This window comes from Musca domestica, unplaced genomic scaffold, assembly GCF_030504385.1.
Source record: "Musca domestica strain aabys unplaced genomic scaffold, Musca_domestica.polishedcontigs.V.1.1 10, whole genome shotgun sequence".
Classification (NCBI taxonomy): Eukaryota; Metazoa; Arthropoda; class Insecta; order Diptera; family Muscidae; genus Musca; species Musca domestica.
The window spans coordinates 3,193,143-3,219,618 of NW_026712115.1; the positions used below are offsets into that span (position 1 = coordinate 3,193,143).

Sequence of the window (26,476 nt, forward strand, 5' to 3'; positions counted from 1 at the left end):
CGTCTTTTTTGTAATAGATATGAAAAAGCAGGGTGCTCTGGAATAATACATATTTTTTGAATTTACGGGCTACCTGGTTAAAAGAAATAAAAGCGTCAGTTGAAATGGTTGAAGTAAAACGATTATTTGTTAATTAAATATTGAAATATGTTAAGTTCTGGCAATTTTTTAACTGAGGATGAAGATGAGTATATTCAAAATGGAGGCGAAAAATAATGCGGGTTATTTGTGCTTACAGAGGGAAGCATACAGACATTCTGGATGACCACATCCACATGCTTCTGTTGCGTATTTCGGTGTAGTCTGTTTACCCTTAGAAAAGTCAGTGTGCAGGGATTGTGGTATTCTTTGTCTTCACTAATTTCAAACCCTCCAAACAGTTCCTCCTCAGTCTCCAAATCACCAGGTGTTGGACGCTGTTGAATTCCAATTGTTTTTCCCTGCATTTACAATTGTCTCTAATTGTAACAAGTGTGATGCTGCTTCCTCCGTGTCGCTTAAAATGAACTGCTTGAAGGGGCTTCCATCTGTAGCACGACATTCTGCCTTGGTATGAATTAGCTTTTTCCTCAATTTGAATTTGTTGTCGGTCCAGACTTTTATCCAACCGGCGGTCCTAGGATATTGAGTTTTGCACCATTCTTCCTTGATGTTAATTTTTTTCAAGCCATTGCTGTAACCTCTAGACAAATTTCGATTAATTTGCAAGATCTGGATCATTTTTGGTCTGTTCCAGAACTGCTAGAATGTAAAACTTTTTCCTACGATAACCGATTTTCACTTTATGATATCGAAAAAAATTGCAAAGATAGTATATTCTTGCAGGTTCTGGAACACAGCATTTGTCAAATTGTTTCTTTGTTCTGACTATAAATCTAGAAAAAGATTATTAAAATCCATTTTGTATATTATTTATTCTTTTGTAATGTCAATTTGGATAAACTTTTGTGTGGTGTTGGCAACAAAATCTCTAACGACTAATTTTGCAGTGTTTGTCGAATTAGAACGCGTCTTGTGGTACGAAAATTGTAACAGAATTTCATACAGAGTTGTAATTTCTCGCATACGACACACATAATACCAATTAGTCGTTACGACGCGTCAACTTGCAATTTTCGATACGACTACGCCAGCCGTAATAAGGGTGAATATTTTTAACATTTTAGGTTTGGGTGACTTTAGTATTTTTTTTACTCATATCCCTGAAACGACATATGTGGCATCTGTAGATTCGAATTTAAGCGATGAGTGCTCTCCGATGATAAGCGATGAGTGCTCTCCGTTGTCTATATTCAAGCGTATATCCTTTCCAATAACATTAAAACTCTTAAAAAATATTAATTTGCTTTATGAATTGTTGTTTATTACATCTAATTAATGGAAATCCGCTTTGTAATTTCTCTTCTGATCAATTTAGATTTTCTTCAAAATTATATAGACCATACCTAAAACCAGATGACTTGAACAAAAACGAAAGGTCATGCATTTTTGTATTAAAACTCATTTTTCAAATGAAAGCCTTGTAGCAAATTGCGAACATTAGTAGGACCCATATAACGAAATCATCCGATAACATGTATTAATAAAGGTTTAATTTTTCCATCGGATCAACTATATGTTGTCATTCTCGTATAATCTCTATCAAAACTGTTCGAATGTATCTTACAAAATTTGACTAACATGATAATCCAATTCAAAAATAAAAAGAAAACGTGTTCATTGTTGATGTACAAATATTACTTAGATTTAATATTTACAATTTCTCTCAATTTCAAATGAGTATCCTCTTATACGATTTCAGTTCCTATGTTAGAATAGACTGACAAATAATAAGCATTAATACTATATTAACTTAATAGCAATACTTAATACTACTATTAACTAAATAGTAATTAAAAATGATCTTATTCCTAGCTAGTGCTTAAACTTTTATTAATTTCATTTATACATAGAAATACAAAGGTTACTTTTCTCTATTCAAACTTAACACCCCCCTCGGTTTTCACAATGTCCAAATTTATTTCTGCTACAGTTTCACATCCACGCAGCTTCTGTCGGGCAACGCAATTGTTTTTGTGACAACGATTTTTCGCAATTCTTAACGCTCGCCTAAGGTCGTTTAAGAAGTCTTTTTGCGTATAGTGTTCGTTACAGCAGGCACCTGCAAAATTGGAAACACGTAGATATGCAAATGCTGTTTATTACAATGTATAATTTGTGATTTACCGTACAAAACTTCTATAAATCGTTTATAATCCAGCAGCCTTTTCTTATTATGATGACCATCAACATTGACTTCCATAATAATTTTATCCGAAATAACATGCCCTATATTTTTTACAAGCCCATGGGGTGCAACTAGATGTTGTACGATATTTATCTGCAGAAAAAGACAGGTATATATAGAAGTAAAGAATTTTTAAATTCCTTTTGCAAAGAAACAGAAAGAATTTCGATTTTAAAATTAAAGAATACTATTTTTATATCAAAACATCAAATGCGGGTTTCCTTCATTTTTAAGTAAGCAAAATTCCTTAAAAGTGAAATTTGAAATTAGACGGATAGAGTCATGCAGCTTTCTTACATTTTGTTGCTTATTATCATCATTTAGTCTCGATTCATATTGCTTCAAACTTTCCATATCTTTTAAGGGGAAACGGCGAATAATTTCCGTAATATTTGTCCCATAAACCACTTCGGATACATTTGGTTCAGCTACCGCTGATATCAAACTAGCTTGCTCCAGCAATTGACTCTGCCTAGTGAGCAGACTGATAATCAGTTCATTTTGTTGTTCCAGCGATGCTGTATTAGTTATTCATCAATGGAATGGAAAGAAATAATGTGTTAATCATATCCATTGGAAACAATGCCAAGTGCTTACCTCTTAGATCTTTGACTTCCTTTCGCAGGTCATTTGCTTCTGTTTTTAATGTGTCAATACGCATACTAACATTATCCATGTTCGGGTTTTGGTGCTTTTTTGAAAATAATTCTTATAAACCTTTTCTAATTAAGTTTTTATTCTTTGGCATCAGATGTAGAAGTGGTGGATGAATAAGTTATTTGGTAATAAGTGTATGTGTCATCTCTAGCGTGCGAGTTATCGAAATGTTAAAGAGGGTTCATACTCTACAAAATGTGTCGTAGCCTGACCACAAATTAAATTAGATCATCAAATTGGTGCTTGTTCTTTCAAATAAAAACAAATCCAAAAGCTAATTGGTAATATCGAATAATCCGACAAAATGTATCGTTCCAGTAGATCTTAGGAGTTTTTTTTTTGCTTGCGGAGGTTTTTTATAGCACATCATCATTATTTATTGCTTATTCCGGATATATTTTAAACCAGCGCGGATTCTGCAAACTAATGGAAATCACCACTGGGCTTTTAGATTGGTATTGCGGTACACGACAAAGTCGCAAACCCCTTGTTCACATTTGGCATTCGAAGATTAAAACAATTTATCTCTTTCAGAACTGCAAGAATGTGAACAGTTTTACTACGATAGTCCATTTTCCCTTTAAGAAATCGAAAAAAATTACAATACCAGTAGATTCTTGAAGGCTCTGAATAAAAATTTAAAATTATAGTTTTTCATGACAACACATTGGATTTCTGATTTCTTAATAGCAATTTTATATATTTTTATGTGAACCGAAAGGTCTGAGAATTCATACAAAAAAAAATTGAATTTTTGGTCTGTTCCAGACTGCAAGAATGTTAAACTTTTTATTTCGATAACAGATTTGTTCTTTATGATATCATACAAAATTGCAAAAGTAGTAGATTTTCGCAGCTTCTGGAACAGAGCAATTCAAAATAATTTTGAAAATTTTCAAATTCTGTTAAGATTCAAATTTATAGCATTAGGGTAGATTTTTTTTATTTTAGTGTGTTTGGGGTGGAGAAGAAACTTAGAAACTTAAGAAAATTGTGCAAAAATACGTGATGTTCCAGTAGTGGTTTAACGAGAAAATTTGTTCAATTTCCAAGAAACTAGGAAAAATACAGCTATGTACTAGAATCTTATTGTGTCATATAGACTTACCAACATACCAAAATGGCTTGAGAATAATATTACAATAAGCTTATGAACATAAGCCTTAAGCTTGAGAAAATCTTGAGAAAACATTGAAAAATGTTTGTGTAACAAGTATAGAATAATCGAAACGGAACCCTTATTTATAAGCTTATACTTGAAATTGTAGAATAAGCTTACAAAAATAATATTAAAATAAGCTTATTTTTGTAATAGTATATAATATTATTTTTTTTAATTTTTAATCATTTTTCACATTTTTTTCTTGATGGACATCCCAGTAGTCACTCCTTAATGTGGCCTTGATACTCTGACGCTTTCTTCTCCCTTATTTGAACTTCTGCATCTCTTCCACTAAGACTACACACATATTGAATTCCTTCAACTTTTTTGATGCTTCCAATCTGAAATGGGATTGGAATAATTTATGTGAAAGATTTCCGGATTTATTATTCATCCATACCTTAAGGGTTCGGTCCAGAAATGGGTCCTAAATTCGCATGATTTTGTTTTTTGCCAAAGAAAATAATTTCTTGCTGACAATTTTCACAAAAAATCAAAACTAATTTGTCAACAAGGGACAGATTTGAGAAATGTTTGTGGAACATAAGTGTTTCTCAAGCATTGTTGAAAAATTATATTTTTATAATATTGTTCTCAAGCTGTATTGTATTTTTGGTATGTTGGGTTACCATTTGGTAATTTAGAAAAAAGTTTGTTTACATACAAATTATCAACAATGTAATGGACCAAAAGAACCATGGTAGAAGAATATAGGTAGACGCATCGACACAGCTGCTGGGACAATGAACCGTCAAACTAATTTTGTAATTGAAAATTTTCAATGAAAAATTAATAAAATAGGCAAAATTTGTTAAAAAACATACATACTATAACAACCTCCGATTGGCGTCGTATAAGAAAACATATAAAAATCTACTACTTATTTTTGACAAAACATTTTAAAAACATATCAATCTATCTTCCACCATAAAAAGAACAAGCATTGGTTAATTATCGATGGTTTAAAAATATATAACATGTGAACCACCCTACACAGAAGAACATTGCGAATTCTTGCCGCCGCAAAAAAAATCGTTCCGCTTTGTCGTTTGTCTTGGCGGTTTATAAAGGTAAACAAAACTACTCATAGGCATACCTTTGGAAGGACGGTTAATATCCAAATCCAAATAAATAGAAATGTCCGCCCACAAGTATGAGAATCTCTCACAGAAATTCCTGGTAAAATCGTTCGATTACCAAAGGCAATTCTTCCATTTGTATTCGCATCGATTGACAGAAATGTCTGCGTTGCTAGCCAAACGGGCTGAGGAACATTGGGGTAAGTCTGTGCCCATCAAGAAACTCTGTGATCTACGCGAAGAAGATGAAGAAGAATGCATTATTATTGGTACAATTTACAAACATCAGGAACATAAGCCAAGTATATTGAAGGAAATATCGGAGGAGAATCAATTAGCACCACAACCGGCTAGACAACATTATTCCGATCCTGAAGATAAAGTAATATTGGAAGATGAGTTGCAACGTGTACGTCTACATGGTAAGGTACGGTGTGAAGAAATGGCCACTGGCGTTGTTTGTGCCGTTATGGGCTTAATTGAAGAAGACGGTCGTTTCGATGTCCAGGACATTCTATTTTATGAAGGAGGTATCCAAAGACCATTGCCAAAGAAGGGGAAAAACCGTCTGCTTGTTTTATTATCCGGTTTAGATCAAGTTAATTCCCATAATTTTGTTGATTCATTGAATCTTTTTCAATATTGGCTACGCGGTAGTTTACTCAAGGCTGGAGAACCGAGAAAGATGCGTGTTATAATTGCTGGAAATTCAGTAAAAAGTAGCGAAGAAAAACGCTTGCCTTCCTTACAGTCTCGACCCAATGAATCCAAAGATGTTGTCGATGCCATGCATGCATTAGACGAATGGTTTGCAGCTTGGTCTAGTTCCATAAATCTTGATGTTATGCCTGGCGCCTATGATCCAGCAAATTTTATGATGCCACAACAACCATTCCACAGCTGCATGTTTCCCAAGGCTGCCAAGCATGAAAACTTTCAAAGTGTTTCAAATCCTTATGTTTGTTCAGTGGACGATGCCCTTGTTATGGGTACTGCTGGCCAGAATGTTAATGACATGTTAAGGAATACTGGTCTCGAGAAACCATTGGAAGCCTTACGTTGCACACTTAAATGGGGTCACTTAGCTCCCACGGCTCCCGACACATTGGCATGTTATCCATATTTGGATTGTGATCCTTTTGTTATTAGAGACTGTCCACATGTCTATTTTGTCGGTAATTGTGACGAGTTTTCGACTCAGCTCCATGAAGGTTCACAAGGCCAGAAAACCCGATTGGTGTGTGTGCCAAGATTTGCCGAAACCCAAAGTATTGTTGTGGTGAATTTGGAAAATCTAGATTGCCATGAAGTTTGTTTTGATTGTAATGGCGAGTAAAATATGAGAAAATAAATAAAAAAATATTGTTTTACTTAAATGTAATGTATTGTTTTATTTCATTCATTTTGTTTTTTTACAGACTAGTAGGCAACGACATTTTACAATTTTCACACCATCTCAATGAACAACTGGGCCCAATGGTTCACCACGTATATTGGCAAAATCCAGGCGGGAATCAATCGTTTCATCTATTTGTCCTATTACAGCGATGTTGTCACCTCGAATAATATGTAGACCCAAAACGATTTGCTCAATGCCGGATGTTGTGGAGAATACCCGCTCATGTGATTCATCCAATATGATATTTATAGTTTGATCGAATCCTTTCAATGTTCCAATGAAGTTACGTCCATCTGCAGTTATAATGGACACGGTATGATTTATGTACTGTTCCAATGTGGATGCCATTTTTCGAGGGAAAGAAAAACAAACGTTTAGTACGTTTTGATAAAAAGTTGGAAGAATGTAAACAACATATTCTTCTTCTTTCTTAATTTTATTGTGGAATGATGACACTCACTGGGAATTGATTGTCTTTATCGATATCGATTAATTTCAACTACTACTACATTGCAAATGATCTGTTTCAGAACCTGGAAGAATCTACTAGTCTTGCAATTTTTATGATATCGTAAAGGAAAAATCCTTCCTCGTAGTAAAATTATAAACAAATTCTTACTGGAAGTCGCCTGTTAACACAAATGTTCTGCAAAAGAGAATTATCCGAGAGGGAAATGTTGATATTTTTTTCATTGAGAGTTTGCAAATTCCATGGTAGAATGAAGAAGGTACCTGCAAGAATCCATGGTATAATAAGGAGGTAGAACAGCTTTGTAAAACTACAGAAATACAGCCCTGAGGCTATGCCCGCTTCCTGTCAGACTCATTCAAAATTATATATATTTTTAATTTTTAAAATAATAATTACATACATAGGGTTGCCATATTTTGACTCTGTCTTGTCCTATCTTTATATTTCTATGTTTTTGTTGATCTTTTGGGTTATAGAACAACATTTTGTAAAAATTTGTACAAACTATCAATTGACCTACTGTAAGCAGATTAATCGATCTCATGCCCGAAGATTAGCATGCTTCCTAAAAGAGATTGTAATAAGAGCCAATAAAAAATGATTTAAACAAATGACTCATAATATTTTTATTTATATAATTGCAAATATTTTGTATGTATGTATGTAAACATAGGAAATACACATACATTTTTCAAACACTTATTAATTTCCATACTTTGCCAATTTAAGCCTTGATAGGTGGTACCAGACCAGGTCTCCTTGGTGTTGGATCAGCAAAATAAGGCCGTCCAGCAGGTGGTAATATTGGCAGAGGCCCTATGGGTTGCATTGCTGATGCCGGGTTTTTGTGTTCCTTTCCTCTTTTAGGTGCATATCTTCTGGCCGATGCTATGTTGAAAACAGCAAACATTGCAATAAAGATGGCAACAAAGGAAATGATTTTCATTTTGATCTAAACGATATTGCTCTGCGTAACCAACACGAATCGAATTGTTCTGATGAACTGTAAGTCGCACGTTGTGTTCTTTTATAGGTATTTGAAAGAGTTTTGTTTTTCATATATATTTTGTTTAAATGATGTGGTTTTATAATGATGTGGTCAATCTAGAAACTATTCTGTTGGTTTTGTAAGAAAAATTAAATAAGTTCGGAATTTCCAATCCATTTAAAGAAATTCTTCTCGGAAATAGTTAAATGGCACGATAAACGCTGTTATGATTTATAAAATAAGTTATGGCCAGATTTTTATAGCTCGTTTACAATATTTAAGATTTAACCTCTATGTTTAATAGATCTATTTTGTTAACGTTGCGTGTTTAGATACAACCGACACAGCTGCTGAAACAATGACGGTATCCGTTACATTTACTTTTCACAGTTTCCTTGCAAAAGATAATAAAATTACTTTACTACCTCAGAAAGAAGCTACTGAACAATTTCTCCAAGTAAACAGATCATATCAGGGCACAATTAATTCAAGGTAACCTCGTTTCAAATAAAAACATCCAGCTCTGTATTTTCTTGTCAAATTTTACCTCATTCAAAACAGTTCCCCATCTCTGATTGTGATGTATTAATTCACTGTATAACGAATATACATTTGCAAATGAGATGTTTAAAAAAATGTAAATATATGATTACATAAGGTTACTTTCTTAATTCTGCCTTGGATTTTATAGAAGAGAAATCCAATACACATTTTTTAAACATTTTTCATTTAAAATTCTGGTTGTATAATAACAATTATAGAAGAGAAATCCAATACTCATTTTTAACCATTTTTCTTTTAAAAATTCTGGTTGTATTATAACAAATGTTTATTAATAATCCATGATTGTTATAACAATTTGCCATAAATTACATTTTTTCAAATAAATCCTAAAAAAGTAGGTGAAAACTACTTTCATATATAATAATTCCAGTGGATTGCAACTTTCGATTCAAGTGCTTTTACGTAAAATCGTATGTAAATTTAGCGAATTATGTTTGACACAATACACAATGGAATTGACAGTCGATATCTTTAATAATTTTCATCAATTATCCTCGATTCTAATTAATAAATCACATATATTTCATTAATTCATCATTGGGAAGTTTGTGCCATAATCGCTAATTATGTTCTATAAAATCAATACACACTCACATTTGATATTTTATCAACCGTGTTGAGTCTTAATTTGTCTCCCTCTTTAAATTAAAACACAACACTGTGCTTTAACATCTGCAAACAGTTACCGTTATCAATCATTGTTATACAGTGATGGCGACTGACAGTTGGCAGACATGCGCTCTGCTAACCGTTACCAAAATTTCTTACCTTTCAATTACGTTCATTCACTCATTCTCATTAAAACGAATCGAACGAGAACATCTGGTGGTCTTTTCGAAAACTAGAAATAGATAAACGAAAAAAAATTGTAGACATTTTAAGAATGAAATTGCAGTGAGGAAAGGATACAATTCCAAGAAAGTAAAGAGAATATAAGAATCAAAGAGAACTCACCGCTGTTTACAACTCTCCATGTCCACAGTCATCTATGTATATGTGTGACAGGGCAAAAAACGTTAGTATACAACATTTTGACGTGAGTGGAAAACAGGAACAAAAGTAAGAAGAAGCAGAAACAGAATATGCAAAGCAAACATGTAGACAATTGAGAAAATTTTTTCACATTGACAAAAACACGACAACCGCAGACGTTGGAGAACAATAAGAAGTGCTATACAAAAAAAAAGTGGAAAACCCAAACGTATTGGCATTATTTTTTTACGAAAAAATATCCTGTGAATTTGGGATTTAATAAAATAACGGAATTTGTTAGAATATTAAAATAAAATAACGAAAGTGTTGTAAAAGAAAAACTAACTAAAGTTTCAAACCAACTACCAACTCCCTAACATATGCTTTAAATTTGTGAAATTCATTCAATCACTGTTTCCTCAGCTAAGAAATCTAAACGCACAGCTTTTTCAATAACTTAAAAATTACAAAATTAAAATTCAAATCCTTTGGAAAAAATCATCATTGTCCCATTAACCAGTAAGGAACCGACAACAACAAAAAATAATATATCAACGAAGTAAAACGAGACGACAATTATTATCGATTTATGTATCTGTTTATGGTTGTGGCGGAGAAGTCCAACAGGAATACCAGCAGTTAAACACAACAACAAGAAAAACAAGTAATTCTGCTACATCTCAACGTCATACAAACGCCAACAAAATTTTATTGTTAGGACGCAGTCATACTTAGTTAGCAGTCGTAGTAGTCTGCCGCGCCAATAGCCAACAGTCAGTCAGCCATAGCCAGCCGTGTGTAATAAACGAACAAAGTGTATATCACACTGTTGTAGACATCAGCAAACCAGAGTCAGATATACAGACATTCTCTCAACAAGAACACACACACATATACATACCCACAGACACAAGCACACACACACATACGCAAAATAACTCGGGCTAAAATCAGCAGCCAAGTCAAGTCACACAGCCAAAGAAAACATCATCTTTAACACCAAGAACAGCAGCAGTAAAAATCTACATTTCGCCTTGGTCTTGGTCGTTAAGGTTGTAACAGGAAATTGTCCTGGCCAAAGTTGACTACAAGGATTTTTATTTGTTGAAATTAAAGAAAGAAAGAAACAACAGTGTCTTTTCATAAAAACAAAAAAAATTGCTGAATACTTTTTTATGTGTGTATTTTTTTCACTCGCTCTCTCCCCTCCTTTATAACACGGTTTTGTGCCCAACAGCAGAACAAGAAAAAAGAACAACAACAAAAAAAGAGAAATATACATAGTTATATGTATAAATAAAAAATAAAATAACAGAGAACTGATAACCCCAATCAGGCAGTTGTTTTTCTCGCTGCCTCCTCTGTATGCCCCCAGTGTGTGAGTGTGTGTGTGTGACACAGAAACCCATTCTTTTTCTGGTTCATCTTAATTACAAACTGTTCCAATTTTTCTCAAAAATTGCGTATAATAAAGAAATTATTTGAAATTTTCAACCTAGCTGAATTTTCTGCGTGAGAGAGAAAGGCAACAACAACAAGAAACCGACACCTAAAAGTGAATCTTGGAATTTTCGTTTTCTAAAGCAGACAGTAGCAGAGAAAGAAAACAACAAAACAAAGGTGAGTTTAAACAGTTTTGATGTATCCAAATATATATATTTTTTGGCTGGAGGTGGACAGGCATTTTCATAACTGTGGACATGTCTGCGTATAAGTAATATATTAACAAAACGCAGTGGTCAAAGTTTTATGAATTTAAAATATATTATACTCTAGACTTAAAAAAAAAACAATTTAAGATATTATTAAGAAAATTATAAACATTAAATATAAATATTTTTTGTTGTATTTGCGGTTTGAGGTTTTTTCTTTACTTGAAATCCATACAGATTATCTGTTAGAAGAAAATTCGGCTAAGAGAAGGATATTGTGCGAGCAACAAGTAAAAATTGATGATGAAAACTGAGGCTAGAAAGACAGACAATTTTTCTGAAATCGAAGTCGAGACAATCAACTCGACTTCAGGAACAAATATTTATTAGTTTCTCCGAAACATTTCAAGCTCTTGAAAATTATCGGTGAATCCTACATTGGAATTGGGGCACTATTGAAAAACAAATGTAGGAAGAGATTTTTATTTCGATAAGCAAATTTTGGTCTTATGCCTTAATCCAGAGAAGGCATACGACCAAATTGCCTCTTGGAAATCTCTCAGGACATTTGGATAAAAAAAACAATATTCCTGCCAAAAACTCAATACCTAATGTTATAATATGAAATATATTCCGCTTTTTCTGATATATCGCATTTAAAAGCTCAAAAGCATAACATATTTCATTTTAAGCGAAGAATGGGGCCGATGTATTCAAAATTTATAATTTGATCAGGTGTATATATAAATAAATAATGTCGGCCCACTGTTTGTGGATCTTTCCCTACAAAGCATCATCATTTTGAAAAGTCATAGTCTATATAAAATATTATATTGAACCTCAGTTTGTTTTTTTTTTCCAAATGTGATTGATAACATTTTACTCAGATGTGATTTATGTCTGCAGGACTTTTGGTACTGAAAATTTGATATAAAGGTCTACGTTTTGGTATAGGCGCTATATAACTGTAGCGACAGATTTCAGGTCTTTTTGGGTGATCGAGTCACAATTTCGAACCGAATAGAACTTTCAATATAGGTATAGGTTTTGGTATATTCCTGGCATTTTTCAACGGATTTTTTTTTTGCATTTTTCAAGTTCTTTTCCAAATTGTGGAGGGTATTAAACGTTCGCCCTGGCCTAACCTACTTGTTTATTCGTTATAGCCTCTATTACAGTATGGAGGGTATATTAAGTTTGTCTTTCCTTTTAAAACACCTTAAAATATACACTTTAGACCACACAAAGTACAGGGTGAGATAAAAAACTGCAACAAAGTCAAACGCAATAATTTTTACATTTTTTTATTTTTATTGAATGAATCCTAATAATGTCGAAAATTGCATCAAATTTTAGTGTAAGTTTTCATTTGTTCGTATTGGTTACCTTTGGCACAAATTATGGCCTTTAAACTGCCAATGAAATAGAAATATTTTCCATACTATGGAGGGTTACTCCTCAAAATACTCATGCCAGACCCAACAAGGTATATATATTCTTGATCAGCGTAAAATTCTAAGTCGATTTAGCGATGTCCGCCTATCTGTCCGTCTGTCTGTTGTAATTACGCTAGCTTTCGAACGAATTGAGATAGAAGGCTACAACTTTGCACACATCTTTATTTTGCCAGTAAGCAGGTTAAGTTCGTTAATGGGCCATGTAGGTCCACGTTTTCATATAGCCCCCATATAACGGAACCTTTCGATATTCGGTATTTTGATAATTTTAGCGACATTATTAACCGATATTGTTTCAAATTTGGTATTTAAAGTTCCAAATAGATACTACAGCCTAAGACAGAGATTTGTCTGTGCAGGTCCATGTCTTTGTATAGCCCCCATATAACGGTACCTCCTTATATTCGGTATTTTGATGATTTTGGCGACATTATTCACCGGAATTTGGTATTTGAAATTCGTAATGGATACTACAGTCTATGACAGAAAATTGTATGTGCAGGTCAACGTCTTCGTATAGCCCCCATATAACGGTACCTCCTAATATTCGGTATTTTGATGATTTTAGCGTCATTATTCGCCGGAGTAGTTTTAAATTACGTATTTAGAGTTCGTAATGGGAACTACAGTCTGCGACAGCAAATTGTCTATGAAGGTCCAGGTCATCGTATAGGCTCAATATATCAGTACCTCCCTATATTCGGTTTTTGACGATTTAAGGTACAATACTTACCTAAATTGTTTGAGGTGTCGCATTTGAAGTTCGTAATGGATGCTACAGCCTGTGATAGAGAATTGTCTATGCAGGTCTAGGTCTTCGTATAGCTCCGATATAACGGTACCTCCCTATATACGGTATTTTGATGATTTTAACTTCATTATTCACCGTTTATTTCACGCTTCGAATTTGAATATGGTAATGGCTTATGACAGATATGCTTATGTAGGTCCACGTCGTATAGACTCCAATTAACGGCTATATTCGGAATTTTTAAGATTTTAACAGAACTTTTAACGGATTTTATTTTTTGAAAATTTCCAAATTCGTTCCAAATGGTGGAGGGTATACAAAGTTCGGCCGAACTTACTGCTCTTTATCTTGTTGGAATTTCAATGGTTTTACCCCGAGCTCATTTTTCAATATTTGCCAAATGGGCATATTAGCTCACGAGTCATTTTTCGGCCACTGCGACGCGGCTTTCTGTCAAGTCGCTTTTTTTTCTTTTCGAGCCATTTCTGCTGATGTTGCTGTTTTCTTCTGTCCACTTCCTTGACGTCGGGCTACGCTGCCAGTATCACGGTAACGAGATATGGTACGAGACACAAAAGATTTATTCACATTTAAATGCTGGAGTGCTCTAACGATAGCCACTTGTCGTTTCCCAGCCAAATATAAAGAAATCACACTATCACGCTTGAATTCCATTACGAATTTCTTTTTTTCTGTAAACAATATAATGAGCTGTCACTGGAATAGTTTTAACAGCTGTCGGACGAGTGGCTTAGAAATGACAGCAGTCTGAAGTTGGTTGCCGATTTTTCATCTCACCTTTCATCTAAATTTTGACCCACTATCTCCAATTTCAATAGGGGTTGTCCTTGGGTCATGCAAACGACTTGTGCAAAATTTGATCGGGATCGAGCAATAAATGCGACCTGTACTTTATTTACAAAAATACATTGACAGACGGTCGGACATGCATAAATCGACTCAAAGTGTGATTCTATGCAGATCATCAAAAGGAACTCTGGGTCTATCTCGTTTCCTTTTGCCTGTTACAAACAAATGTACAAAGACATAATACCCTTACCTAGGGTGTTTAAAGTGGCACTTTGGCCTTTTGACTCCTTGCATTGAAAGGAAATTTAATCAACTCCCACCCTTGGAGATATTGTGAAAATCTAATTACCAGAATACCGCATCATAAAGATATAAATATTTCTGTTAATAAGTATCAAATAAACCTTATATATATTATATATATATATTTTTTTTTTTTTTCGATATAACTTTTATTACAAAATAATATTTATATTCATATCGAAATTCATTCATCATAATGTCAACTCGGGCGATGGAGAGGAAATATCAAATTTCCTCCTGTGTCATGACCTTGTTGTACAAATTGGCCAATGACCATAAAACGTATAATTAATAATAAATCTTGACAGGGTGTATAAGTGTATGAGTGAGTGTGTGTGTGCGTATAAAACACCCGCTGTGCCTTGTAAATTTGTGAAACAAAATACATGTGTATATATTTCACAAGTAAATGAATTAAAGGCAATGGAAATTAAATTATTAAATTATTTTGAATTGTTAAAAAAAATTGTATAATGTATGTGTATATTATGTATTCTTTGAGATATTTTGAGATATGCATATCCACTATGTGGGAAGATATTTTGTTTTGGAACTTACATATAAAACTTGTCCAGACAGTGGTTCTACATCCACCGTTTTGTATATAAATTTATATGTATATATTCATAAAGGTCATAGATGGAAGATATGCAAGATGTCCATCGGATTTAAACACAAGTTCGGAAGACTCTTAAATTGTTTCCTAAAGACGAGAGCATCCCATTTGTAATTCAAAAATTTTCGATTGTAATTCGAGAAATTTATTTGTAATTCATTAAAATTCGGATTATTTCATTTGAAATTCGAATTATTCAATTTGTAATTAAAATTCTTAAAAAATCGAATTAAATACAAATAGAATTCTTGAGTTACTCTCATTAGGAGGAATATTTGTATGGGCGCCATATCAAAGAGGGTATTAAGGTGGTTAAATACCCAATGAAAGCAGAAACATTAAAATACAATTGGTTGAGGTATACCCAAAAGATGGCCTAAATAGCAACATTTTAGCAAGGGGAAATACTGCCCAATGAAAACATTAAGTATCAAATGAAACCCGTTTTTTTTGGGAAATATGACCGAAACCCTAACGACGTCAAAAATCAGTGGGATTTCAAAAAAATTCTAAAAAGTTGGAGAGAACCCATCCAAAAAAGTGGATGAAAAATTTTAGCCGACACTCTAACCATTCCAAAATTTAAAATCCGAATCTGTTCAATTCATATGGCTACAGAGGGTATATATCATTTGATACGGCTAAAACGTGTCTCATCGAAATAGGGGGATCTCGAAGGCGGATCAAACTTGGTCCAGAATTAGTACATCGTAATACTATTACAACTTCTTCTTGTACCTCCCCCACAAAGGGGTTACAAGCATCTAATTCTTTTTAAACTTTACCAATTGCAATATTTCTACTAATACAAGAACTGGTGGGAAGATGGTAGATATCGGGCAGATATGGCCCAGAAAGGGCCACAATTTCCCATATTTATATCTCTAATAGCTTCCAAAACAAGTAAGCGAATCTTTTCTAACTTGGTATATGTAAATGTTTCTCTCCACAGGGGATCTGCTCTGAACATGGTATTTATCGGTCCACTCCTTCTCGTACTTCCCGCACACAAGGTTAAAGCTTAGATTAATTATACCCAAAAAATTGGAAATAATTGTTAGATTTTCAATAGCTGGCACCTACCGTACATTTTTTAACCTTTTCAAGAAATAGAGCTTATTTCATATAAAATGATGGAAGTAATCGATACAGTCAACATCTGGCACATTGTAGAATTTATATTTGGCTTAAGTCAAATATTGACCCACTCCTTCAGAGTCTACCCCATAAGGGCCAATAGTGTGAATAATCATCGCATAACAAAAAAAATATATTTAAACAAGTAAAAAAGTGGTAGGTTCGGCGGAGCCAATCTTTGAATACTCTCCATTAATTAAAAGGAATCTGCAAATTTTCAAAAAAAAGTGGTTTAAAAATGCTGGTAAAATTTAAAAAAAATACCGAATATAGGGAGCTAGTTATATTGGGCCAACACGAAGATGTGGACATGTGTAGGGCATTTTCTGCCATAGGCCATTACGATATTCAGATACGAACCGTTAAAGCGGCTATACAAAGGCGTGGACCTGCATGAGGAATTTTCTGCAGTACCCATTAGTAACTTTAAATTCCATATTTGAAACATTTCCAGTGAAAAGTGTGGCACAAATTATCGAAATATCGAATATCTGGAGTTATATGGGGGCCCATTTTCAATACCAATAAAAGTCCTGAAGACCAAACACACACCTGAGTAAAATTATAAACCTACTTAATTTTATTCGAAAGGGGTATAAAATGTATATTTCGAAGTACTCAAACGCAACAAAATTAATATATCCTCCGTAGTATGGTGGAGGGTATAAAAAATTGAAGAGTTTTTACTAAACTAAAGTTATTCCAAATATTGAGATGTATGAATTTCGAAGAAAAACTCCTGAAAACGGGAATCTCTGGTAATAGTCAAACGTTTAACCTTGACTAGGAAAAAGCTTTGAATAATAAAAAAAATTCGATAGAGTTAACCCTTAAAATTTGTTCCAGTTTTAGGTCTAGTTATAAAATGACATATGTCCGTACATTAATTATGGTACTTCACCTCACCAGATTTTCCAAGAAAGTCATACATTTCCCTGAATGCGAAGGACTATTCTATGAGATTGAAAGTAACACTGTTAAGATACTTGTACCAGATTAAAATCAGATGCGTACACTTTCTGATCTAAACTCTTAAAGAATGCAAAATAGATCCGTAATTTTATCCAAACTTCCTAATTGGTAATATTTCTTCCAATGTTAGATATTGGGAGATCCACTCTTTCTGGAATCTCCCCCCACAAAACCTGTACTTAGTATCTGACGGCCACAAACGACTGATATTTTATAATTTCCCAGCGAACAAAACTGTCCGAGTTTGGCCCGACTTCGAACTGAAACTCGGATGAAACTTCCGATTTCGGATGCGTATTCTATCCGACTTCTGACGGAAAGTTATATGGAGTAGTTGACGTGTTGGCTGACCAAGGGGTTGTATGAAAATCTCAAGTTTTTGCTGACTTTCAAACCAAATTCGGTAGGTAGAGTTTTCGGATTGATTTCAAACCAAACACGTAAATTTCCCCGACGACATGTCTACGATTACGCATTTATTTTAAACACAATGTATGAGCACCAAAGCCTCTTAAAGAGAGAGAAAAATGGAGAGAGAGACACTTTTTTTTTCTTTTTTGCTCATTTTCAACAAATGTTGTCAGACAAGCAGAAGAGAAAAAGCAAGCAAGAATAAAAATTCTTCCGACAAATTGCTCAGAATTCGGACCTATAAGGTGAGATAAAAAACTGCAACAAAGTCAAACCCCATAATTTTTATATATTTTTTTTAATTTTATTGAATGAAAGCAAAAAATGTCGGAAGTAGCATCAAATTTTAGAATAAGTTTAGATTTGTTCGAATTGGTCACCTTTGGTACGAATTATGGCCTTCAAACGGCCAATGAAACCGTCACACGCTGCCCGATTATTGTTCTGCGGTATTTTGGACCATTCCCGGCGAAGCGCTTGCTCGAGGGGATCGAAACTTTGGGTTTTTTTAGTGCCAACCTTGCTTTCCAAAATACTCCAGATACAAAAGTCCAAAGGATTGGTATCCGGAGATTTTGGTGGCCATTGTGCGCTGGAAATGAAGCGAGGAACCTCATTTTGTAACCATTCTTGGGTGGCGCGTGCTGAGTGCGAAGGTGCTGAGTCCTGTTGGAATGTCCAAGGTCTGCGGCCAAAATGTTTGCGTGCCCAAGGCTTTAATATACCCTCCACATTAATGTTCGACATTTATTCTGATGCCACGGTCGATTAATACGAGCGGAGAGAGACCATCGGCTGTTATGGCAGCCCACACCATCACCATGGCTGGTGCTTGAGTTCTGGTGGCCAACCGAAGGTGCACATTTTCAGCTGACCTCTTTGGCAAGTAAACACGATCATTTTGTTTGTTTACAAACAGCTGGACAACGAATGTTTTCTCATCGGATAAAACCAAATTCGGCTATACGTCGGACAAAACTTCAGACTTTGAGCAGACGTGTCGGACGTTGTTCGCAGGGTTTTTACAGTCCGCATTGACTATTTCCGTTTAGCATAATAACATGTAATGATTTCACATATCTACATATATTCCCACCACACATACATACTTACTTGCTCGAACTACCCAGAAATGCATTAAGGTCAACGGAAATGCATGATTATACCCCATTACATATTCTTCACCTCCTATCACCCACTCACCCTTCGACAAAGATATTAGCCACAGGCTACGGGACGTATAATTAATGACAAATTACGGATACGTCCCACTGTCTCGTTGAAAATGTAAAACAGCAGCATTTACATTCTAATGATGTGTCCGCCTGTTTTGAATAAAACCCCTTATGAAACTATGTGACTAAGATGCTCTTGGTGTTCGGGAAGCTTTACTTTCTTTTTTCTCTCGCCTTATCCATAAGATTGTTTTTCAATACCGAAGAAGTCCATTAAAATGTTAGTTTTACTCCCACTTTTCATTACGAGTGTTTCTCCATTCCCTTTATCCCCCTCCCCTGGACATCATGGCATCCCCCTAGTTTCCCTCGATTTCAATATCAATAGACCTGAAGCAGCCAAACAAGGATTCATTATGGCGGAATCTAAGCTATGTCGTGAAATATAATATTCTCCTGCAAAAGAATGTACAGATTCATTTTCTTAGCTTCTCCCATTACGAATAGCAACGGCAACAACAATAAGAATAAGAAATATATAATTATTTTCAATTGTGTTACAGTATGGGGTCTGTAACATCAACATCAACATTCACATCATCAACATCAACATCACCATCTCCATCAGCCTTACAACCAAGTTGGGGTACAATAAAAGCAAAGTTGAGTTGGGAAGCCAACAGCCAGCTGAGGACATTTGTTCGTCCATGGCCAGCAAATGAAGAGAAGAAAGTGAGAGATAGAGTGACTGGTGTTGTGGGGGAGTCCTTAGAAGACATTGAGAGCGTAGGATGAATGGTGTGTAATATTGATTTTCTTTTCTACTTCTTTGTTGTGCCCGTTGTCCTGTTTTTCCATTAAAACCCACACATTTTCCACATTTTCTCTTGGCCACATTCTGACTTCATTTTATCCACGAGCAACAACAAAGAATGCAAGGCATCTAGTCTGCTGGCCATACAAGATACACATCATCACCACCGCCACAGCCACCATGGCATATCGCATGCCACGTTCCATTACATCTCGATGCTGGCAGCCCAGACCATTGCATTGATAATGATGTGAGCTTTGAAGGCAGGAAAAAATGGCACAATCGCCTTTGAATTTCCATATGGAGATTGTGGTGGCTTCCATTTATCCTTTTTGAATAATGTTTTTCTATGTATTTATTATTTTTTTATTTTTTCTCTTCTTGATCTAACGAAACGCGATGACATTGCTTTTGTATGGTGTTACTGGGTCACTTTGATGATGTGAGATAATGCATGTGGGACAAAGCATTCGCTCATCGTTTTCAGAGAATTTGTCACATTGGGAAATTTAAATGGATTTAATTTTCTATGACCAAAAAAAAAAAAAATAAAAAAAGTATATTTTTCAGAGGTCATAAACTCTCTCAACATTCTTCGGCCTGAAGATGTTCTTTAAACGGTTATTTGTTTGTAGAGTAACTGTCAAGGTATTAAATTTAAAACAAATATAATAAAGGTCTTATATCCATACACCTTTTGCCAAAAGTCGGTTAATGTCGTTCTCTCATGTCTCTCAGGGAGACATGTAGAAATCTTTTCTAAGTAGAAGACCTATAAAAGGTCTGCAGTCTGTAGAAAATCTTTCAAAGGCCTTCTGTCTATAAAATATATTTCAATGATCTTTTGTCCACAGACAACCTGCTAAAGGTTTTCTGTCCGTAAGAGACATACTTCAGAAATACTGGCCGTCATTTAAAACCATTTAAAAAGCATCAGTCGGTTTTGCCGACAAATGTACAGGGTGAGATGACAAAACTGTAACCAAATTCAGACTGCTGTCATTTCTAAACCCCTCGTCCGGCAGCTGTTAAAATTATTCCAGTAACAGCTTATTACATTGTTTACAAGCGTACAAAAGCATTTTAATTACTCCTGATGGAATTAAAGCGTGATAGTGTGATTTCTTTATATTTGGTTGGAAAACCATAAGAGGCTGTGGTTAGAGCACTCCAGCATTTAAATGTGAATAAATCTTTTGTGTCTCATATCATCCCTCGCTACCCTGATACTGCTAGCGTAGCCCGACATCAAGGAAGTACACGAATGAAAACATCAACATCAGCAGAAATGGTTCGAAAAGTAAAGAAGCGACATGATCGAAACCCGCGTGACAGTTGCCGAAAAATGGCTCGTGAGCTGAACATATCGCAATATTCGATTCGGCAATTATTGAAAAATGAGCTCGGGGTAAAGCCATTGAAATTGCAAAAAGTGCAAGATCTTACACCACAATAGAAAGAAAATAGACTCACAAGAGCTAAAGAGTTGCTTCGCTTGGCCGAAAGTGGTGAACTGCCGAATTTGGTTTTCTCTGATGAGAAACCATTCGTTTGTAAACAAAAAAAAAAAAAAAAAAAATGATCGTGTTTACTCGCCAAAGAGGTCAGCTGAAAATGTCCACCTTCCATCAGAATTCAAGCGCCGGCCATGGTGATGGTGTGAGCCATCATAACAGCCGATGGTCGCTCTCCGCTCGTATTCATCGACCATAATATCAGAATAAATGCCGAATACTATCGCGAAAATATTCTGGAGGGTGTATTAAAGCCTTGTACACGCAAACATTTTGGCCGCAGACCTTCGACATTTCAACAGGGCTCAGCATCATCGCACTCAGCACGCGCCCTAAGAATGGTTACAAAATTAGGTTCCTGGCTTCATTTCCAGCGTACAATGGCCACCAAAATCTCCGGATACCAATCCGTTGGCCTACTGTGTCTGGAGTATTTTGAAAGCAAGGTTGGCACAAAAAACACCAAAGTGTCGATCACCTCAAGCAAGCGCTTCGCCGGGAATGGGCCAAAATACAGCAGAGCAACAATCGGGCAGCGTGTGACGGTTTCATTGGCCGTTTGAAGGCCATAATTCGTGCTAAAGGTGACAAATTCGAACAAACCCAAGAATATTCTAAATGTTGATGCTATTTCCGAATTTTTTTTGCTTTCATTCAATAAAATGTAAAAATTATGGCGTTGCAGTTTTTTGTCTTACCCTGTATATATTTTATTCGTAAATTATTATTAAGGAAACCGCAAGTCTATAAAAAACGATGTGAATTTTATCCTAATGTCATAAACAGGTTTTATATTTGACCTGGTCTAAATATATGTATATACTTTCGAGGGATGAAGATTTTAGAATAGCTTTATATTACGGAAACGCCATTTAAAGTCTAGAAAATATTTTTCAACGTTTTCAACCAAATATATTATATATAATATGTAGCCCATGAAGCGGTTATCCGAGATATGCATATAACCGAAGTTTTTCTAGTGGTATAAACTATAACAAGTAAAAAAGCTGTAAGTTCGGCCGGGCCGAACTGTGAATACCCTCCACCATTTGGAACGAATTTGACAATTCTCAAAAACAATAAATTTTTTATTAAAATTTTAAAAATACCGAATGTAGCTGTTACATTAGGGTCTATACGACGAAATGGACCTGTAAAGGTCGTCATAGAATTTTATGCTGATCAAGAATATATATACATTGTGGGGTCTGTAATGTATATTTCGAGGTGTTTCAAACGGAATGACAAACTCAATGTACCCTTCATACTATGGTGGAGGGTATAAAAAGTTCAGCTCGTCCCAGCTTAACGCAGTTTTTAATTGTCTCTATTCAGTTTTGTAGAACCCCCGTTTCCATACATATGTTAGAACTTACGCTAGCACTTATGGCTTACTTCAACACTCGCCAGTCAACCACTTTTAAATATCGTCTTTGGTAAACCCCTCCAACGTATTTACATGAAAAATATTTATTCAGTTTTAAATATTAAATGTTGCCCTTACTAACATCCACTGAATATGTCAACATCAATCCGTTTTTTGTTATTATTCTTGGTCATCTATTTTTTTTCTCTGTTGTCAAGAACATCTTTCATTTGTTGGAAGAGAGGTTTAAGACTTTAAACGGCAACCGCCCACGAATGTCACATACACGCACCAAAAGAAAAGGGATGCCGGTAGGAATTTATTTCAAATGATATCAAAAATTGGATTTTTCGGTTGGTAGTTATTGGGAACGTTTTTTTTAACCTCACGTTACAAGAGAATAAGTGAGAATTCACCAACTTTAAAGTTGAAATCAATTGCTCGTAATTTGACTTAAATCTAAATAAAATCATAAAAAATAACTTGATTTTAGTTTTCCCTTAAATAATTTCTTTTACAATTGGCTCATTTCTGGTGTTTGTTAAGTCTCTTTTTTTTAAATCAAGAGATTTTGTAGAAGTCCTGTACCAAAGACTTTACAAAATGGAATTTGAAAGAATATTTTATTAATAAAATATATTGAGGTGCAGCTCGTAACAGAGGTGTGTTCATACAAAAACAATATGTAGCAGTTATATAGCCTACTTTTAGTCGCTCTACAGAATTTTTTATCTAAAATGAAACGTCAGAGAAAAGTGGACTTTAAAATTTTAAAGGTAAACATTTTTCTATTATTCCTTCCGAAAAAGGAAAAACTTGAATCTCTGAAAATTTAGTACGATGTACTAAATGGTACTCATTTTGGATTACTGTTGGTGTCTAGGATGGAGAGATTTAGATTGTTTTGGATATGCTTACTAAATGTTTTAAAATTTTGATATTGGGCTAAAATTCTGAAATTTGATATTGAGGTCACTGTTCCATTAGTACCATTTAGTATTTTACGAACAATTATAGATACACATTTGTAAAACCACCACCAGATACCAACAGAGACCTCAATATCAAATTTCGGGATTCCTGATCTATCCCATCACCCATAACCCAATTTAGTACCACTTAGTACTTTTCGAAATAATTATAGTACACATTTCCAAAATCACCTCCATATTTCAATCCTGGATACCAACAAAGACTTCAATATCAAATTTCGTGATAACAGCTCTATCGGCTCACCCAATTTAGTACCATTTACCATACCATTTAGTACTATTATGTACTTTTCGTACAATTGCAGTACACATTTCACCTCCAAATCTTAATTCCAGATATCAGCTGTGATCTTAATATTAAATTTCAGGATTTTAGCCTTTTAATTTTCCTCATAAATTTAGTATCATTTAATACAATTATAGTAAGCATATCCAAAATTAGCTCCCTCTCTCAACCACAGTCACCAACACTAGCAGTGACATGCATATTAAATTTCAGGACTCCAGCTCTATACCTTTACTCAATATTCAATTTAGTACTATTTCGTACTTTTCGTAAGATTATAGTACACATTTCTAAAACCACCTCCATATCTAAATTCCAGATACCAACTGTGAGGTTAATATTAAATTTCAGGATTTCAGCGCTTTTTTCCCCATTACACAAATTTAATACCATTTAGTACAATTATAGTACGCATATCCAAAACCAGCTCCTGCTACTCAGACACCAACAGTGAGATCCATATCAAATTTCGCGATGTAAGCCCTATTCCTTCAACCCATAGCAAATTTAGTACTTCCCGTAAAATTATGGTACACATCTCCAAAATCACCCCTGTATCTCAATCCTGGCAACAGGGACCACAATATCGGTTCACCCAATTTAGTACCACTTAGTACTGTTCGTACAAATATAGGACACATTTTCAAATCACCGCCAAATCTCAAATACAGATACCATGAGGTATTTAAATATCAAATTTCAGAATTTATCCATTCACCCAATACGAAATATTGTACTTTTCGTACAATTATACTACGTATTTTCGAAACAACCTGCATATGTCCAGGCTACACATGAACAGCCACCCTAATACCAAATTTCTGATTTCAAGCACTAACTGTTCACCCGATACCAAATTGTACCAAATATAGTACTATTTAGTACTTTTCTTGCCGCGTTTAGTTCACATTTCCAAAACCATCTCTTTATCAGAAATCAACCACTAACAGGGACCCCAAGAACAAAATTCCCGCTTCATACGTTTACCATCCCAAAACCAAACTGTTCCAAATTTAGTACCACTTAGTACAGTTCGCACACTTAAGAAACATTTATAAAACGAACTACATATATCAAACTTATTTTCCGACATTGATTCTCATACCAAATCATTCCACAGTGGAAGATATATGGACGAACACCAACATGTATATAACAAATTGCTGTCAATGCTTGGGTGTTATAGACAAAGCCATCCGAATCACCATCTGGTGGATAGACAACTTCCGCCTAGGCACGTTAGGAAAGACCTTCATGATCTAGAGAGAGAGGTGCAGAGGTATAAGAGAGAGAGCCTCTAGATCAACAGGCCTATCAAGCGGGACTGAATAGTACTCACTCTAATGCGGTCTCAGAAGTCATTGAAGGATATAGAGTGAATATTGTGCTAGGAGACCATTCCCCTCCCGTCGCAGCTGATGAACGAGAGCTGCCCTGACAAACCCGAGCAGTTTTGGCTCAATTACGATCCGGATGGTGCAGCCGTCTAAATTCCTACTGGGCCCGGATTAACAGCGATGTGCAGAACATCTGCCCAGCTTGTGACACAGACCCACATGACACGCTGCACCTGTTTCGCTGTCCAGCCAAGCCTACTCACCTAACTCCAGTCTCGTTATGGACACAACCCATACAGGTTGCTTTTTTTTTGAGACTGGACTTAGAGGCAGAACCAGATTGAATGGAGTCAAAAAATTCGGATGGGCGTTGATACTCGACCAGTCATTTAAGATTAATCTTTTTCTGTTTTCTTTTTCTTTCGATATACCATTAAAAATTAAAATGAAACAAGTAAAAAAGCTGTAAGTTCGACCAGGCCGAACTTTGAATACCCTACGCCATTTGGAACGACAAGTCTCAAAAACAATAAAATCTGTTAAAAATTCTGTTATAATCTCAAAACAAAAAAAAAAAAAAAAAATAATAAATAAATAAATAAATAAATAAAAATAATGTAGCTTTTACAATACCGAATATCGGGAGGGACTTTATATACGTGGACCTGTACAGACAATTTTCTGTCATAGGCTATAGTATTTATTTCATACTTCAAATACCAAATTTGAAACAATTCCGATGAATATTGTCGCAAAATGCATCAAAATACCGAATATCGGGAGGTACCGGTATATGGAGGCTATACGAAGGCGTGGACCTGCACAGACAATTTTCTGCCATAGGCTGTAGTATTCAGTTCAAACTTCAAATACCAAATTTGAAAGGATTCCGGTGAATAATGTCGCTAAAATTATCAAAATACCGAATACCGGGAGGTACAGTTATATGGGGGCTATACGAAGACGTGGACCTGCACAGACAATTTTCTGTTATAGGCTGTAGTATTTATTTCATACTTCAAATATTAAATTTGAAGCAATTCCGATGAATATTATCGCAAAATTCATCAAAATACCGAATATCGGGAGGTACAGTTATATGGGGGCTATACGAAGACGTGAACCTGCACAGACAATTTTCTGTCATAGGCTGTAGTATCCATTACCAACTTCAAATAACAAATTGAAAACAATTCCGGTGAATAATGTCGCTAAAATTATCAAAATACCGAATGTCGGGAGGTAAGGTTATATGGGGGCTACATGAAGACGTGGAGCAGCACAGACGATATTCTGTCTTAGG

At 34.9% G+C, this 26,476-nt stretch overlaps 4 protein-coding genes across 9 annotated transcripts in view; 2 read left to right on the forward strand and 2 right to left on the reverse strand.

Moving 5' to 3' along the window:
- Positions 1-1,719: 1,719 nt before the first annotated feature.
- LOC105261547 (uncharacterized) lies at positions 1,720-3,094 on the reverse strand. Its single transcript, XM_011292500.3, has 4 exons — positions 2,885-3,094; positions 2,585-2,805; positions 2,227-2,380; positions 1,720-2,161 (listed from the first exon to the last, which is right to left on the reverse strand). The coding sequence occupies exons 1-4, from the start codon at positions 2,961-2,963 to the stop codon at positions 1,974-1,976; spliced, it is 642 nt and encodes a 213-aa protein (XP_011290802.1). The 5' UTR covers positions 2,964-3,094; the 3' UTR covers positions 1,720-1,973.
- A 1,854-nt stretch (positions 3,095-4,948) lies between these two features.
- Positions 4,949-6,566, forward strand: LOC101897957 (DNA polymerase delta subunit 2). The gene has a single exon (XM_011292501.3). The coding sequence runs from the start codon at positions 5,244-5,246 to the stop codon at positions 6,519-6,521; it is 1,278 nt and encodes a 425-aa protein (XP_011290803.1). The 5' UTR covers positions 4,949-5,243; the 3' UTR covers positions 6,522-6,566.
- LOC101898125 (U6 snRNA-associated Sm-like protein LSm8) lies at positions 6,548-7,034 on the reverse strand. The gene has a single exon (XM_005179260.4). The coding sequence runs from the start codon at positions 6,930-6,932 to the stop codon at positions 6,642-6,644; it is 291 nt and encodes a 96-aa protein (XP_005179317.1). The 5' UTR covers positions 6,933-7,034; the 3' UTR covers positions 6,548-6,641.
- Positions 7,035-9,506: 2,472 nt separating this feature from the next.
- Positions 9,507-26,476, forward strand: part of LOC101897502 (ras-related protein Rab-3) — a 51,042-nt gene continuing 34,072 nt past the window's right edge. Inside the window, exons 1-2 of one of the 6 annotated variants that reach the window (XM_020035318.2) lie at positions 9,507-9,623; positions 11,080-11,200. The gene's annotated coding sequence lies outside the window, so the exon portion shown is untranslated. The other 5 variants (XM_059125574.1, XM_020035317.2, XM_011292503.3 and 2 more) reach the window with 5 other exon arrangements.

Bases quoted from the DNA above. Each gene is read 5' to 3' on its own strand.
- LOC105261547 (XM_011292500.3), bottom strand. From the start codon at position 2,963: ATGGATAATGTTAGTATGCGTATTGACACATTAAAAACAGAAGCAAAT. The intron at 2,381-2,584 runs GTAAGAAAGCTG...CTTTTTCTGCAG, and splicing joins ATGATAATAAGCAACAAAAT to ATAAATATCGTACAACATCT. The intron at 2,162-2,226 runs GTAAATCACAAA...CCAATTTTGCAG, and splicing joins ATTTATAGAAGTTTTGTACG to GTGCCTGCTGTAACGAACAC.
- LOC101897957 (XM_011292501.3), top strand. From the start codon at position 5,244: ATGTCCGCCCACAAGTATGAGAATCTCTCACAGAAATTCCTGGTAAAA.
- LOC101898125 (XM_005179260.4), bottom strand. From the start codon at position 6,932: ATGGCATCCACATTGGAACAGTACATAAATCATACCGTGTCCATTATA.